General features: G+C 34.4%; 1 protein-coding gene across 1 annotated transcript in view; it reads left to right on the top strand.

Annotated features, from left to right (window-relative positions):
- LOC128992584 (receptor-mediated endocytosis protein 6 homolog) overlaps window positions 1-13,220 on the top strand; it is a 37,278-nt gene extending 24,058 nt beyond the window's left edge. The window contains exons 18-31 of the mRNA XM_054416232.1: window positions 505-698; window positions 1,088-1,205; window positions 1,554-1,702; window positions 2,428-2,528; window positions 3,541-3,611; window positions 4,808-5,049; window positions 6,249-6,391; window positions 7,090-7,203; window positions 7,949-8,160; window positions 8,395-8,509; window positions 9,842-9,914; window positions 10,441-10,638; window positions 11,177-11,321; window positions 13,054-13,220. Of these exons, the coding sequence (XP_054272207.1) occupies window positions 505-698; window positions 1,088-1,205; window positions 1,554-1,702; window positions 2,428-2,528; window positions 3,541-3,611; window positions 4,808-5,049; window positions 6,249-6,391; window positions 7,090-7,203; window positions 7,949-8,160; window positions 8,395-8,509; window positions 9,842-9,914; window positions 10,441-10,638; window positions 11,177-11,320 (1,874 nt within the window). The 3' untranslated portion in view covers window position 11,321; window positions 13,054-13,220. The remainder of the gene's footprint in view (window positions 1-504; window positions 699-1,087; window positions 1,206-1,553; window positions 1,703-2,427; window positions 2,529-3,540; window positions 3,612-4,807; window positions 5,050-6,248; window positions 6,392-7,089; window positions 7,204-7,948; window positions 8,161-8,394; window positions 8,510-9,841; window positions 9,915-10,440; window positions 10,639-11,176; window positions 11,322-13,053) is intronic.
- Window positions 13,221-13,710: the final 490 nt, after the last annotated feature.

Below are 13,710 nucleotides of genomic sequence, written 5' to 3'. Positions count from 1 at the left end.
TCCAGAGGTCAACGTTAGAAAATAAAGTCTACAAATTAAGCTAATGAAAATTACAAATTTAATCTTTTACCTAATGTAATTAATATCGTGTTCATACAATTTTTGGTAATTCGATGAAAAATGCATATTCAGTGGAGTGCCTTAGAACAGTTGATTTTACAGAAAATACAAAGTTCCTTGGCACTCTGTTGGATAGAAAACGCTTTATAAATTTAAATATTTCTGGGCTGAGCAATAATTTATTTTTTCAAAAAAGTGTGTATAATATTACCTTTTTTGTGCAAGGATTTTCTAATTTTAAGTTTTGTTCCATTGTAATATTTTTTTCTTTGATATATGTTTAATTTTAAGTAGGTAATTATGCCTTTGACACCATTTATGTATAGGCCTACTCAAAATGTAAATTATATGAATGGATTAAGATGTTTAGTAACTAGCTATTTGTTAGCTTTTTTTGACAAACTGTTATTTCAAAATTATTTTCTATGTTCCAATTTTTCTCAGGACCACCTAATGAAGGTGCGTCGTCAGACAAGCCGCCAGAGCTGAAGCCAGCGTTGGTTGCGTCGACACACGCCATTGTCAACACTCTAGGACCTCGGACACCACAGGCTCAGTCGCAGTCGCAGTCACAATCTCAGTCACAGTCGCATTCAAGGGGTGGGCAGTTCAAGGTGGCTCACACTGCCAGCCAAGAGGTAACACGGCGGTTAATTATACATTTTTTTAAATTTCTACACATGTTTTGCTAAAGGTAACGCAACATCTAATTGTACATTTGTTAAATCTGTTTGGAATCTCCTTTGCAAAAAATACTAAGTAAAGCTTAGTCCCAATCTGTTCTGCATCAACTAAAGCATGGTTATATAAGCAGAAGGTCGAATAACATGAGAAAAATATTGTAAATATGTTAAAAATCATATTAATAAGGTTTCTCTGTTTTCAAACCTATTCAAGGCGTTTAAAATAGTGAAAATTCATATGTTTGGTTTAATCTTCTTTTACCTGCATTTTATCGTTTTTACACCAGCTTCTAAATCTGTAACATCAACATCACTAAATGTCTGAATACAACATTGTTGTCCAGGTGTCTGTGGAGGAAGTAGATGCGGCCACCAACGCTGCAACTGTTTGTCTAAGCACAGTCAGTCTTGCGTCAACTAGCAGCAGCGGCAGTAGCTCAGAGCCTAGGCACAAAACACCAGGTAACCCCATCCACATCCCATCTACTGTAAATCGAATATCTGTAGCCTATTTTTTTTATCTAAAAGAAGATAGATGAACGAGCCACTCAGATAAAATATAAAATTCTATCTTCTCCCTTAGTTTTTGTTACTGAAATAGTTTATGTGACATAAAAGATGCTTTAGGTACATACAATAAGTTGTCCTATCAGTTTCACTTGGCTGAAAAGTTGGCGTATCTGATATAAATCTATAATTGAGTAAAGCGCTCTCTCTTGGTGGCTAAATTTATTACCTGGCCACAACTTCAACATGGGAATGGCATGTCCAGTTCTATCAACAGTTTAACATGTACGTGAGTTGTTTCAGAGTTGTGTTCGCCAGCCACTCCGCTGGTGTTGAATGGCTCCGTTGTGATGATGGAGACTCCGCCAAGCTCCGTTGCCAAACCACTAGTCTCCACTGGAGCCATACCTAAAAGCATCAGCTTCGACAAGACTGCTGAGCGAGGAGATAAGGTTAGTGAATTGTAAAACACGTCTCAAACTGTGTTTGGTCTTCGTTTTGAAATAGGTTCAGATAGAATTGTTCTCTTTGGTAGAAGGGTAAGAAAGTATCCTCCGTTTTATCTCTGTGTGAAGTCACGGCTATTCTTGTACAGATGTGCTGCAGGTTAGTCAGTATCAAAAATGTTTAGGCTGTCGAAAATGGAGCACGCCTTCAGGTTCGAATGTCTTGTATGGATACCTCATGGTGCAGTTTGTCAGGAGATTTCAATAAAATGAAAAATACAGCTTACCTTCCACCGGTGCCGTGGTGTTTCATTATTTGGGTACGTGCCGAATCTCCAGCGTCTGGCGAGTCTACTAAATTTCTAGTCTCGTGTGTATTAATTGTTTAAGTATTTTTAGTTTTATTTAAATATCCTGACAAACTACACCACAAGGGTTCATACAAATGTGAAAATGTGCTCCATTATTGACAGCACGAAACAGCTGTAGTCGTTGTAAACTACCTAGGATTGTTTTGACAGTAATAATAGGTAATTCCAACCTATCATAAGTCAACAATAATAGCTTACTTTAACTTCTCACATATATGAGTATATAATGTTAATTTTCTCTCCTTGTTCCAGAGTGTTATATTATATATTAATTCAATATTTAAGACTATCACAAAAACGAATGCACTAAATATTATTTAGTAGTTGTACTAAGACTCATAAGTTGTGAAATATTTACAGGAATCTCTCGATGAAGATGGGAAGCAAAAAAGAAGGTTTTTCAGAAACTTTAAACTTCCGTTTACAAACAGACGAGGAAGTAGAAGGGAGGACATGTCAAGGTAAACACTTAAACAAAACTGTCACCGTTTGAATTCACTTAATTCATAAGGGAAAATAGCTTTCCAGTTTATAATTATTGTCCTAACAATCCTAAATTTGATCGGTAAAAGAACAGAAAGAGTGCTTGATTTGTAATCAAGAAGTTAATGGTTCCTAAAAAAAATTCAGTTGCTTTTTATGTATCAAAATTGGAATGAGCAATACCGTGATCATTAGGCTTATCAATGGTTTTGGCTGAAGAAACAGCTGATCTTAATCATTGCAAAAACACTCTTCTACTTGAACATTTGCACCTTGGGTTCACGCATTTGGACCTTTATCTGACACAAGTATCTTAGACGATGATAAAGTATTGATTTGGTTCTTCTTTTACATGTTATTTCAATTTTCATGAGTATTTTAATTCAATCACAAAAAATACTCTTCTATGAATGAACTTGAATCTACTTAATTTTAGAGGAACATATATTTTCAGGGGTTAGGATTTGTTAATTCATATTTTAGAGTTATCTCTGCAACCAACCCGTTGACGCCGAGTCATGTGTAGCCCGTTACTGGATTTTGTAGCAAGGTAGCCGTACTGCTAATCCACTGACGCTTAGTAGTAACACTCGTCCCGTCCGGCCAACGGTGGAGCTTGGTTGTTCAGTTAATAAAAAAATGTGTTCAGTAACTAATGGAAAAAAATATTCTGGTTGATACAATTTAGTTTAATATGACTCACTATTACCAAACTATTGACTTTGAAGGGAAAATTCAGTCCTGATATTTGTTGGATGCAATTTTCTCTAGGACATAGACACTTTAAATGGTAGCATTCTATGATGATCTTGACAAATTATGAGCTATTTTTAGTCAGTAACAAAACCACCCTGGGCATTTTACTCATCCCACAATAATCTTACATTTTTTATTTGAGTTAAATGCAAAACTAGATCCCTTATCTGTGGTATAGTGTTTTATAATATTGTTATATTTTAGGGGTTTGTTAATTAAATTTTTCTTGTAAAGGTATGAAGGAGAAGGAGATGTAGTAAGATTACGCAGAGGTCATTCAGAGGACAGCCATCCACACTGTAATGGTGAGTGAGGTTAACTTTCAGTATATCTTTGTATGGTTGACACAAAACATCTTTGAGCTTAATAAAGAGTGTGATTGGACAGATGTAAACACATCTAAGGATATTTTTTGTATAAAATCGAAGATTGTGTAAATAAATCCACTAAGCAAAGATCTGCACTCTAACCGAAGCAGAGACCAGTAAAACCATGGATTGCCCATGACTTGGTGCGAAAAATAAGGGATAGGGACATATTGAGCGAGTTAGTTAGGATACAATCCCTTTAGTACAGATTTGATTTCAAAAAAATATTTAGTGATGGAACTTGTGGAGTTTCCTCCAACAATAGCCCAGACAATAGTTGACAGCTGATTCAGAGAGTGTGTATGTGGAGGGGAGGGGGAAGCGAAAAGCGATCTGGGTTGTTAAGGGGTTGGGGGGAGGTCAATCTGATAGTTATCTACTTGTTCTAATGTCATAATTCTGCTACTGCCGTGGAATCATGAAGTTCCTTTATTTTTTCCCATGTTTTCTAAGTTTCTCATTTCTTTCTTTTTTACAATAGTATATGACTCACTCCCACGCACAGGTTCACCCATGTGGGATTATCTTTGTTTTGTTTTAGATATAACACTTAAAACTTTTTTATTGTACATATTATATTCTGTAAAAATTGTTTATTTTATTCAAAATAAAGAAATTTTGTTTGATTTGATTAAGCTCCAAAGCTGACATAGGTGATCATGAGCATAACAACAACAAAACTGAAAATTGTGCTTGATTCGTGCTGCAAATACTGTGGTTCAAGGTACCGTCTCTATCCAGTAATCAGTCTTAAATGTGGAGGGTTTTGTATCCCATCTCAATAGGGTGGGATGGGCTACAAGCGATGTAATGGAGCTGGAACGCATGGGTACAGCGCTTTTTTCAAAAGTCCTATAAATAATGGGAAACCGTGTTACTTGCGTTTTATATTTTGTGATAGACTATCTTTTATCGTGTTCTTACTAAAACATATAATGTTCTCAATGGTTTTTTATCAGTTATGGCTGGGTTTATGTACTATAGTATATTTTCAGGATACTGTCCTATGTTATGTGAAGACTGGATTTCATTGCTAATCCAAAATCTATATGTGAGGACTCATTTTTTTACTGGTTCTGCTAGAATATTCTAGAAGGATTTTCAGATGAGCTAAGTTCCTGTATGTTTGGTAGACACTTCAGACGACATACTGGCCAAGTACCGTCGGAAAGTGAGTGTGGGCGAGGAGGCCAAGGCGAAGGCCAAGGATAGAGAGGCGGAGAGTGAGGCGAGAGACGCAAGTGATGACGAACGTCTCACGATCGACCCCAGCCACGTGGAGGCCTCGTACGCCTTCAGAGACGCCAAGAAGAAACTACGGCTAGTATTGAGCACTGCGGACCTGCAACAAGTACCCGATGGCATGCCCTCCATGGTATGTAGAGTGTAAATAGGCTAGTTAGTAACTCTGTGAGGATTTCACAAGTCATGAGTTTATATGATTCTTTTTTGACATCTTGGTTGAAATTGAGCAATAAGTTCATCTAGTGATAGTGGTTTTAAAACTTGTTTGTTTTTCCTATGTCCGTTCAATAATATGGTGTTGTGGAGTTCACATGATTTGTATTAAACTTTTGAACTAAAGTAAAGATTACAGTAGTTCTAGTGATTGTAGTATTAACACTTTTTTCATATATTCCCATTCAATAATATGGATTTAAAGAGTGTAAATGATTTTTTGTGACTTTGAGCTGAAGTTGATTATTTACCTTTGACCCTTAAAAAGGAGCCTGTTGGATTGGGAAATGTAAACAATATTTAAATTATAAAAAAAGACACCATGTTAACATGAGCAAGAAAATTAATCTATTGAAAAAGTAATCAGAATAAAATAATATCATATGATAAATATACACATATGATAAATACAGGTCAAGGAGAAAAAGTCTTCAACAGAGCCGATTCTATGATACAGTAGAGTCCTACTATTGACTATTCCGAACTAGCTGGGACCAAACCCTGTTTGGAACAGCAAAAATTTAGAACTAGGGAATTTATTTAATAATAGGAATAGGAACATACTATATTTAAAAAAAATTAAAGGCTATTGAGTCGCAATCATAGTTGACGTTTGAATAGTTGAAGACTGTAAATATTTACTTTCAAACCCTTCCATTCACACATATAATCTCGTTGCTTGGGTACTTTATTATTATACTGACCCCACCTAAGTACTTTATTATTATACTGACCCCACCTAAGTACTTTATTATTATACTGACCCCACCTAAGTACTTTATTATTATACTGACCCCACCTAATAATATGGTGGCGTAGTAATGTAATCCAGCTACTAGGAGGTCACGAATTGTGGATATTTACAGGCATGCACTGTGGATGGGATACTCCCTGGTGTGGATTAACGTCCGCACTAGTGAGTACTACGGTAACGCCTTAATAATTTGTTAAAAGAAACAGAATTCAGCCAGCTTCCCTAAGAATTTTAGAGCCCAATGGCTCATAAATATACAGACGAATGTTACATTGCAAAACGCCTGATATTTTGATCTAGTTTAAGAACTTTTCAGTGAGTAGATAGACAAGAAAAATATTAAGTGGTATAAACGCTTGCAGAAAAACGCATGGAGCCAGAAGGAAAATGAATTGGTCGCATTCCTACAGCTTCAGCTGGCTGAGGCTATTAATCTGCAAGACCGAGCTTTGATCGCTCATCTTCACGAGACTCTGAGATGTGTTAGGCTGTTTGACAGCCAAGGGTAAGTGCTTGTTGTTAGAAATATTCATAGCTGTTCAAATTAGAATATGCTACTGCACCAAAGTCAGTAAATTTCTATATTTGAACTTTGATATTATTTTCTAGTTATTTACAACAGTTGCATTATACCGTATTTGTTGTACGTAGTACTCGAAAGCTTTAAGGACAAGCAATTCATACTGTTTGGAAGTGGTACAGTACAGTTCTGATCTTTGTACCATCACAGTACGGAATTGTTCCAAAAAAAGTTTTTTTGGTACTGCTGCTGTTCGTTACACATATTTAGAAAATTATAAATCTTAAAAATTTATAAATATTAACAAATGGTAGCTCAAGGTGTAATTAGTATGTATTATGTATGTAGTATGTAGGCTATTCAATATGTAATACAAATATTTATCAGTCAACAAAATTGTATAGCTTGGTAACTTAAGTTGAATGCACAGAATTTGCTTCGAGAAGTTGGTTATGATGGTCAAAAAAGAAGATTATCTTTTCCCTAAATTCTAAAATGGAAAATGATGCCTCCCCCTTTGGCATACCCTACACTAGGAAACCCTGTCCTTGAACAATCCTTCCTTAAAGTTCCTCCATTCCTACTAGTCTACACTCTGTGAATTTTTCTACAATGTATTTTTATATTGCTAGGGAGTCTTTAACGATGTTTATAGTTTCACCTCAAAAATGATGTGATTGCAGATGCAGAAAGTTATTTGAATCCCTCAAAGAAGACTTCAAAAGTCGATCGCCATATGTTGCCTACTTAGTAAAATGTCGCCAATCGCTTTTGTCTACTCTGGCCCATTTGGACAGGTTTGTGGTTGACTTAATCATAAAAAATTGCTTCAATTTCTTTTTTTATAGTGTTTTAATTACAAATTTGTTAATTGGAGGTACAACTATAAAAAATAAATTATGCATGATTGTATGCTTAGTAGGCCTACTAAGTGTTAAATGTTTCGTATCGTGTTTTGTGTATTTATTTAAATGTTTTTTGACGAGTCTACAATGGACGAAACGTTCTTGAAGGACCACTTGACAATGCCTATGTATAGGCGAAACATGTAGTGGGTTTGACCATACATCTATGAACTGTGGACGTGAAGGTATGTGCCTTAAATTTTAGTGTTAAAATATGTTGTGATTATTTTCTACTATTCTCTCTGTACTGTGGACTATATTTTCTACATCCAATAGTCAGAGAAATTTTCAGTCCTGAGATTGTATTGAGTTTTTTTTAACGTTTCTGACAAAATGAAAATATTTTTTAATATATTGGAAAATTGTAATTCCATTGAAATTTTTTACTTACTGTAAGTAGGCCTATAGTTCTATAAATTAAAAAATTCTGAAATACATATATTAAGTAAGATATAGAATGCATGTTACTTGGTTGATCTTTTGATACTGTAGTCATTAATTTTAGAAAAAAACTAAAGAACGTGATTATCTTTTTAGTCTTAACACTAGAGATAAAAGTAATTGAAGCAAAGTTGACATAACCTATCTTATTTGCGTCTTATTTTCAACGACGCTTTACAACAGATCTCTGTTGCAGATTAACAGAACGGCTGAAGAACGACAAGACAGTTAGCAGTGCCTTCTTGATCGCGGTTTGTGTAAGGATTTTCCTGGAAAAGAGAGAAGCCATGTTGGATCAGTTCACCGCGGAGTTTCAACAGCTGACTTTGGCAGACGAGAAGAATGACTTGTTGGACAGCTTTCTACAAACGCTGACAGCGGAAATGGACAGAGACTCTCTGTGGCAAGGTAGGGCTATGAGTATTGTTAGAATTGGCTGTTTTTGTTAGATGATCTTTGTGTAAAAAAGAAAACTGTATGAAAAGGCAATTTTTAGAATGCCAACGTTATTGAAAAAATCAACATCTGAAATAATGTGTAAAGCGGCTTATGGCTGGAAATTACGTCGTAGGATGTAAAGGTGATGAAAAAACTAGTCCTTTGTTTGAGACTCTGTTAGAGACTCGGTTTTATGTGTTCTAGCGGCCAGTGAGAGTCAGCTGAACCAAGGCAGGTTGGCCGTAGAGAGGGCAGTCATCAGCAGGGTGTACGTTTACGCTATGTATCCCAACGGTGACGGCGACGTCTCCAGAGACCAGTGAGTAACGTTCATAGATTAACACACTACCAGGCATAAAGCCATTACAGAGGAGTGTGACGGCTGGTAGGCAACGTGTTACACACCTACCTTATACAGGATGTTATTTTGTCCGTTAATAACTATGTAACGTAAACAACCAAGTTCTTTTTTTTAGTAAAGTTCAATACAATCACTAAAAGTTGCTCTTAAGAGATCCACCTGATAATGGAAACTATACTTACTTACTTTCCATGTCCGGAAATCAGAATGGAAACTATGAAGAATTACCACGGTCTATGTTCAGATTTAAAACCAATAATGGTGTTGAAATCAGCTGACTTTATATAGTAAGCATTGTTTTGATGTTAACATTAAGCTGCGTTTACACGAGGCCAGTAGAGCTGGCAGGTCAGTTGCCTCTAATCTATTTCCTGCCAACTGGCATCGTGTAAACCCAGATTTAGTTGCTAAATTTTTGTTATGACCGAGAATGATTGAGACTGATGATTAAGATTACATCGACAGATTGCATAGTGGTAACCGAAGGTTTACGCATTGTGTGAAATATGACCAACATAGTTCAGACAATTTTGTTTGTGTTACTTTACGTTTTAATTCTTTTCATCACACAAAATTATACCACTAATAAACAGATATTATTTCTTGATTACCTCTAGCCTGGACACACTTTTCATACATACGTGCAAAATGCACTGTCGAACATGTAACAAGATGTAAATATTGAAATGGCCTGGATCTAAGGATCTTTATTATTAGAGTTAGGTCTACCTGAATAGGTAAGAGTATACTCTGACACAAGAAAGTAAAACCACCCCATACACAATTTCACTGTCATTGACATCTTTTTTAAGTTTGGAAAAGAGATGGGAGATGTCTTGACATTTTTAGGTAAGCAAATACTAACGATATTAAGTGAGACGTCCACATCCATTAAATTCTGTGACAATGCCAGGTGTTAACTCCTCCCTACCACGCTGATGACTAAAATGCTAACCACTCGGCTAACAATACATACAAATCTTGTCCACATCCTCATTTACCCAACTTCTCTATATCTTCCTTTCACTGTACTTTGTTCTATCATCAATTAATTATCTCAAAGGAATTCTCCCTTCTCACATGATTTAATTATTAAGAACCAGACTGTGAAAAAACTTATAATGGTTTTATGAGATAGTAACGACATTTTTCTATATTTATTTGAACTTTTTTTATAGGAAGAAAAGAGTATAGAAATGAACTGCACTAAACCTTTCTTAATTCAATACTTTTTCAATATATGCACATTTCAAATCAAGTATACTGAAGTAACAATATTGTACTTTTCAGGGTCCTCCATGATCATATGAATAAACTGTCTAAAGTGATAACTCCAAACCACAAGGACCTCCGAATTCCAAAGGTATTTACTTTTATTACTCTTAATTTATGTAGTAAATAGCATGATTAATTCCCTCACTAAAAATTGTATGGTTAATTCAACTCTGAATCACTGGATTACAAAAATAGTTTACATTGCCGTACCTGATCTGTTGTTGGACCTGTGTTTGGAAGAACAACAACAAGTTTATACAGTCCATCCTTAGACGTTACAGGAACATCAAAAGAATGTGTCGTTTGTCAAAATGTCAGGGTAGATCTGTCATAACCATTAAAATGTGTATTAAAAACACAAATCACTTAAATGGCATCCTGCAGCGTTGCCGTCAGTATCTTCATACTCGTTTCAGCCAGTTTTTATATTCAAAGGTTTCTTCGGATTTACCGTAATTGGTTAGAAGACACTATTCTTTGATGTTTCAGTGATATAGGTGGACTTATATAAAACAATATTTTTCATATCTCATTGCTTTCATGACATATCTTCCAACTAACATTGTTTGGCAAACAAAGAATTGCTTGTTACAATAACAACATTTTTTAAACAGATATTCCACTATGAGTGTCCGTGGCCATCCGCGCAGGCCGAGATAGCCATAATATCTGCATACAAGACGCCGCGTGACAAGCTGCAGTGTGTTTTCCGCTGCGCTACCACCGTCATGAACCTATTGTCGCTTGCGTGTGACCGAGGCGCACCTGCGGCCGATGACCTGGTGCCAGTCATGGTTTATGTTCTTATCAAGGTAAACGATCTATTTTACTTGTTAACAGATGGAACTAATCGAGGCTTAAAGAATAATGATTGTGATGAGGCAGGCAACTTATACCTTTTTTTTCTAATTAAAGCCTTTCAATTAAAGGTTAAACACAGTTGACTATGACTAGACATTTCCATATTGAAGTTGTAGCTAGTTTTGTGGAAAAAATAAGTGTAATTAAATTGAGTTTCCTACAGGGTACGCGCTTATCTGGACTATTGATTCTGTAGACTACTCCAACTATTTTTGTTTGTTTTATAACATATTACTTACAAAAATTTATTTAATCTCTATACAGCCCCTTTCCTTAAAAATAAACTCAGCCTACATTTTGTTTTGTTCAGTTGTCATTGGGATTGACACAAAGTAATCCGCTGTTTTGCAAACTAAGTCAAGAAAACAAAAATCCACTTTGTATGACAACTATATGGAAAGACGATTTTGCTCAATTTAAAGGTGTAGACAAAATACCAGTATTTTTGACATAAAGAGTGATATTGTAGGTTACGTGTTTGTTTGGCAGGCCAATCCACCGTCCCTTTTGTCCACTGTACAGTACGTGACGAGCTTCTACGCCAACAGACTACAGGGTGAGGAGCATTACTGGTGGGTGCAGTTTTGTTCTGCCATCGAGTTCATCAAGACCATGGACTACGCCAGCGACTGAGGTATCAGGCAAAGACTGTCGGAACTAACCGTGTTCCCACGTTCCCTGTAGTCAGATGCCAAATGTTTATGACTAACATGATTTTATGATGAAACAATCTACAAATTGCATTTAACTGTTAAAATGGTGAAAAAGGAAGCCGAATCCCAAATCAGACACAGCAGTACCCGAGTCTCTGTTTTACCCAAGCTCAAGTTTTACAATCGTAATACTTGTTTTAATACTAAATCAAACAGGTTTTATTTATTTTATTTTTATATTATTTTATAATATTATAATAAATTCTTAATGAAACATCCTTATATATAATACGTTTTTTTGTAGACACCCCCTTTCACCAATTCCTGTAGGGTGTACAGGGGTAGCCTAATTGGGATCAGGGGATGTAAAAATAAAATTTTTTAGAAAAAAAAATTAAAGCTTAGTGATTTTAGAAAGCTTAAAACTTTCTCTTTCTATATATAATTGTTTGAAATGTAAAAAATTTATTAACATTTTTTATGAATTTTTGAAATTTGGCCTGTGAATCAACTTTTTTATCAAATTGATCGGTAATTTTTTTTTGTTCTAGATTACTGCCAGTTTTTTTAAAAAGTTTAATGAGAAATGGAGTTTTTATGAACTTTTTACGGAGAATCTAAATTTGGAAACCAAATTGCTCTAGGACTTAAGAAGAAAACGTTACAGCTGTGATCCCTTTTACCCCATGAATGTTACATTATGGGGTAATTGGAATCACCGTGATTCAATGCCTAAATCAATGCCTAAAAATATCAATTAGCCAAAAAAGTCTGAAAAACGTTCATTTTTATTGTGAACCTACTTATTTAAGCTAAAGGTATGTATAAATGCTAGTAGGCCTATTTTATTTTAGTTAGGTATTTACACTAGGCTATCAAAAAAAAAAAATTTAAAATTTAGGAGGTCCGTAAAAAAAAGTTTATAATTCAAAAACTATTTAAGATAAAATAAAAATTTTAATTGTTCCAGAAAGCTTATCAAATGTTGTATATCCCGATAGCCCCATATCTGATTACATTGCATTATATATGGGCATTATATTATTATATTATATTGGGTAGTAGGAGCTGTGATCCCAATTACCCCAAGTGTGTGGAGCAATTGGAATCAAGGATAGAGTTTTTTTTTTGTGTTTTCTTTTTGTATGTTAGAATTTATTTTATTAATCAGAAAAAAATACTAAGAATGAAGAAAAAGCTTATTAATACTTGATTAAAATTTGAAAGTTATTGAAGTATTTACTCAGATGTTATAGAGGCCTAAAGTCGAATTATATGATTTTCTGACCCCTGTACACCCTAATAAAAGATCTCGGGCTTTGCCCCACAGGCCATCAAAATCCCAATGTATTTCTTATAAAAAAAGATTTTGTTTACTAAAGACGAATAATTTGTATTAATTACAGCTGTTCATAGGTTTGTACAAACAATATGTTTTTTCCCAAACACATGATACACACAAGAGCGTTTGTTTTCAGAGTGAGGTCGTTTTCAGTTTCGATAACTGGAGTGGAGTGATTTATTACATTATCATGTTTGAGTCTGCTCTTTTAAGTCCTCGGAAATTATGACTGTTATTCGTTTTGAAATAACGCCTGTAATACTTTGCAACTGCAGGTGCACTAGTTATCTCTATTTCTTGTACAGCAGAAATCAATTTGTCATTTTTTAATGGTATAAAGTCAATAATTAATTACTGTTGAAATTTTACAGATTTGCAAGGAGTTAGCACACCAACGGATTGCTACTTATAAGTCGTGCCTGAACTCTAGTTGTTATGTGTTACGTTTATTTTATGTACATTGTTGTTGAAATATTTGATTAAAATATATTTAGTGTAAATCAGTTATTTATATTGTAGTAAAGTATTTTATTGTTTGTTTATAAACTTATTTTTAACCTCTATCTTTTCCACTAAGCCAAATAGGTATTAGATTTATAATTTGCTGATGTACATATACAAATATTTTACAATTCAACTTTTTCTTTCAATTTGAAGATTTGTTGAATTTGTTTTGTTGATTAGGGATTATTGGGTTGTTAATGATTTACATAGAGATGAATTTATGGAACACCCAGTTATATAATAAAAGATATTTTACTACAACCAGAATGTTATCCATTTACTATACTAAACCTGTTGTTTCCTAATAACTGTATGTGATATTTAAATAAAAATGTGTGGTATCAACTTAAAGATGTACTTCCAATAACTTATGTTTAATGTATTAATAATTTTACTTTATTAAAAATTTCACTATTTAAATCAAAATAACCGTTTTTAAGCAAAAAGTTTATTGTTACCATCTAATAAAAGGCAAAAAAATGCATTTTGCTATTTGCGTTAAAATTATTTAAGATAAAAATGAA

Source organism: Macrosteles quadrilineatus, unplaced genomic scaffold (genome assembly GCF_028750875.1).
Source record: "Macrosteles quadrilineatus isolate MER2022 unplaced genomic scaffold, UCM_ALF_1.0 Scaffold_4__1_contigs__length_99947679, whole genome shotgun sequence".
Classification (NCBI taxonomy): Eukaryota; Metazoa; Arthropoda; class Insecta; order Hemiptera; family Cicadellidae; genus Macrosteles; species Macrosteles quadrilineatus.
Note: the sequence above shows the minus strand (reverse complement) of the source record. Positions and strands in the feature narration are given on the sequence as shown.